This window comes from Pteropus vampyrus, unplaced genomic scaffold (assembly GCF_000151845.1).
Source record: "Pteropus vampyrus isolate Shadow unplaced genomic scaffold, Pvam_2.0 Scaffold22, whole genome shotgun sequence".
Taxonomy (NCBI): domain Eukaryota; kingdom Metazoa; phylum Chordata; class Mammalia; order Chiroptera; family Pteropodidae; genus Pteropus; species Pteropus vampyrus.
Genome location: NW_011888803.1, coordinates 8,578,090 through 8,580,716, shown reverse-complemented (window position 1 = coordinate 8,580,716; position 2,627 = coordinate 8,578,090). Strand labels below are relative to the sequence as shown.

At 32.7% G+C, this 2,627-nt stretch overlaps 1 protein-coding gene across 1 annotated transcript in view; it reads left to right on the top strand.

Moving 5' to 3' along the window:
* COL24A1 (collagen type XXIV alpha 1 chain) overlaps positions 1-2,627 on the top strand; it is a 309,537-nt gene that overhangs the window by 95,250 nt on the left and 211,660 nt on the right. The window contains exon 19 of the mRNA XM_023528131.1: positions 1,370-1,423. Coding sequence (XP_023383899.1) covers positions 1,370-1,423 — 54 coding nt within the window. The remainder of the gene's footprint in view (positions 1-1,369; positions 1,424-2,627) is intronic.

Here is a 2,627-nt window from a genome sequence, read left to right as displayed (position 1 = left end):
ATAAAGTATTTTATTTTTATATATGGGATCTAATCTGTACTATCTATTATATAACTTTTCACAGAAGTAGGAAACATAGAAAAAATATTCTTTTATAACTAACATTTGGTTTCTTATTATTTTGCCATGTTTGCAATGCTTAAATGTCTTTGTATGAAATTGTGCTCTGTAGGGTGAACAAGGCATTGCAGGAGAGCCAGGAGAGCTAGGGTATCCTGGAGACAAGGTAACTTTTTTACCATTCATTTTATATAAAGTACAAAAAAAGCCAGTGAAAAAGTATAAATTCTTAAAAAAAAAAAAGAGAGAGTACTCATTATTTTTAACCTTGTATTTTGTTAGGATATGGTATTAGTATGGTTCTATATGTCTCGTTTGAAACAGTTTTTTCAATATTTTTAGAATATTTTCATGAATTCTTTTTTACGGCTTGTAAATACAGTCATGTGCTACTTAATGACAGAAACGCATTCTGAGAAATTCCTGTTAGGTGATTTTGTCATTGTGCAAACTTCATAGAATGAACTTACACAAACTACAATAGCATAGCCCATGGCTACCAGGCTACGAATGTGTTCAACATGTTACTGTACCGAATACTTTAGGCAGTTGTAACACAATGGTCAGTATTTGTTTATCTAAACATATCTAAACATAGAAAGGGTACAGTAAAAATACAGTATAAAATACAAAATGGTGTACCTGTATAGGGCACTTACCGTGAATGAAGCTTGCAGGACTGGAAGTTGCCGTGGTAAGTGAGTGAGTGGTGAGTATATGTGAAGGCCTAGGACATTACTGTACACTATTGTACACTTTATAAACACTGTACACTTAGGATGCATGAAATCTATAGAACAACTCAAGATTAAATCAAGCACAAGAGAAATAATGCAATCAAGAGAAGTGATAAACACATGTATGAGGCTGCTGTTGTAACATACACACTGTTTTATAGAAAATCTATTTTCTATAAGTAGAAAGAGTATACTCTAAAATAATGATAAAAAGTATAGAGTAGTAAATATATAAACCAGTTCATAGTCATTTATTATCACTGTCAGTTTTAATGTACTATTCATAATTGCATGTGCTATACTTTTACATAATTGGAGCACAATAGGTTTATTTACACCAGTATCACCACAAACATGAGTAATGTGTTGCTTCCTAACTACGATGTTAGGATGACTTCGATGTCACTAAGGGATAAGAATTTTTCAGCTCCTTTATATTCTTATGGGACCACTTCGGTATACACATTATATTGTTGACTGAAATGTCATTTTGTAGCACATGATAGTAGAGGCATATCTGCCTTTTGTGGTGTAATAGCATTTCTCTTCCTTCTACTATTCTTTTCTTTTAGGGAACTACTGGTTTACCAGGACCACCAGGGATGAGGGGAAAGCCAGGACCTTCCGTAGGTTTGAATTTTTGCTTTGCTCTTTCTAATTAATGCAATTCACACCATGGCATGAGTCTTGAAACTTGCTGGAGTTAGAATAATACAAGTGGGACATAAGCATACCAGTCTGGAGTTTTCTCTCATAAGTTTTAGAACGTAGCTAATCTCTCAAGTTGCCAGGTCACATTCTGTGGTCTGTTAGACCTCATCCTCCCCAGGCCCTCTCCCCAGGCCAAAGGCAGATTTCTGTGAGCCCTAAAGATTTTGGTTGATCCATTATACACAGTATTTAAACTAAGCAATGGACTTTTAAGCCAGAAAATGTAAAATACTTTAAATAATATTTTAATTTTTTCTAAGTATTTGTTTCATTAAGAAGCATTCTGAAGAAAAATATAGCATGTCACTCTCTTGTGGGCCCAAATATTCTAATTCTGTGTCTTTTTTTTTTAACCATTTGGCATCAATTAGTTGAGAAAAAAGAATACCTTATGTTGTAGTTAACATGAAACCCAAGAAATCAGAAAGCTAAAATTACTGAATAATTAAAATCACTTAAATAAAATGATTAAAACATGAGTTAAAAGTATATCTCTGCATATTAAATTCATAATATTTATTATAGCTAACATTTACTGAGTGTTTATAAAATACCAGGTACTATTCTAGGGTCTGTAACTCTAACTTAATCCTTACAACAATCATATGAAGTTAGTAATATTATTATTCCTATTTTACAGATTAGGGAAATGAGACACAGTTTCTAGGTAGTTGGTGACAACCTAGGAAAACCTATAGAATCATATTTGTCAGAGGCCATTCTCTTAGCTGTATGCCATACTGTTTTAGGATTTAACATTTTAAGATTATTTTAGTATTTTAACATTGATTACAACTCTGTGAAGGTGGTGATTGTACATAGAAGAAAATTAGAAGTAAAATTATAATAATATTAAGATATACATTTGAAAAAAGCTGCTTTCCTGAGCAATTCATTGTGTTCCCTCTAACTCTACCCTCCCATCGCATGATTATTTTTGCATCAAAAGAAGCAGCATTAAGTTATAGAGCTTTCTATACCCATCCGTTATGACTTCTAACAGTGGCGGCATTCGTATACATCTCTCAGGAATTATTTAATTCAATGTACAATATTTGTCATCTGTTTGTCAAAAGAAATGTTAATGGCGAGCTTTGCTTTTGCTAGTTTATCACCCGG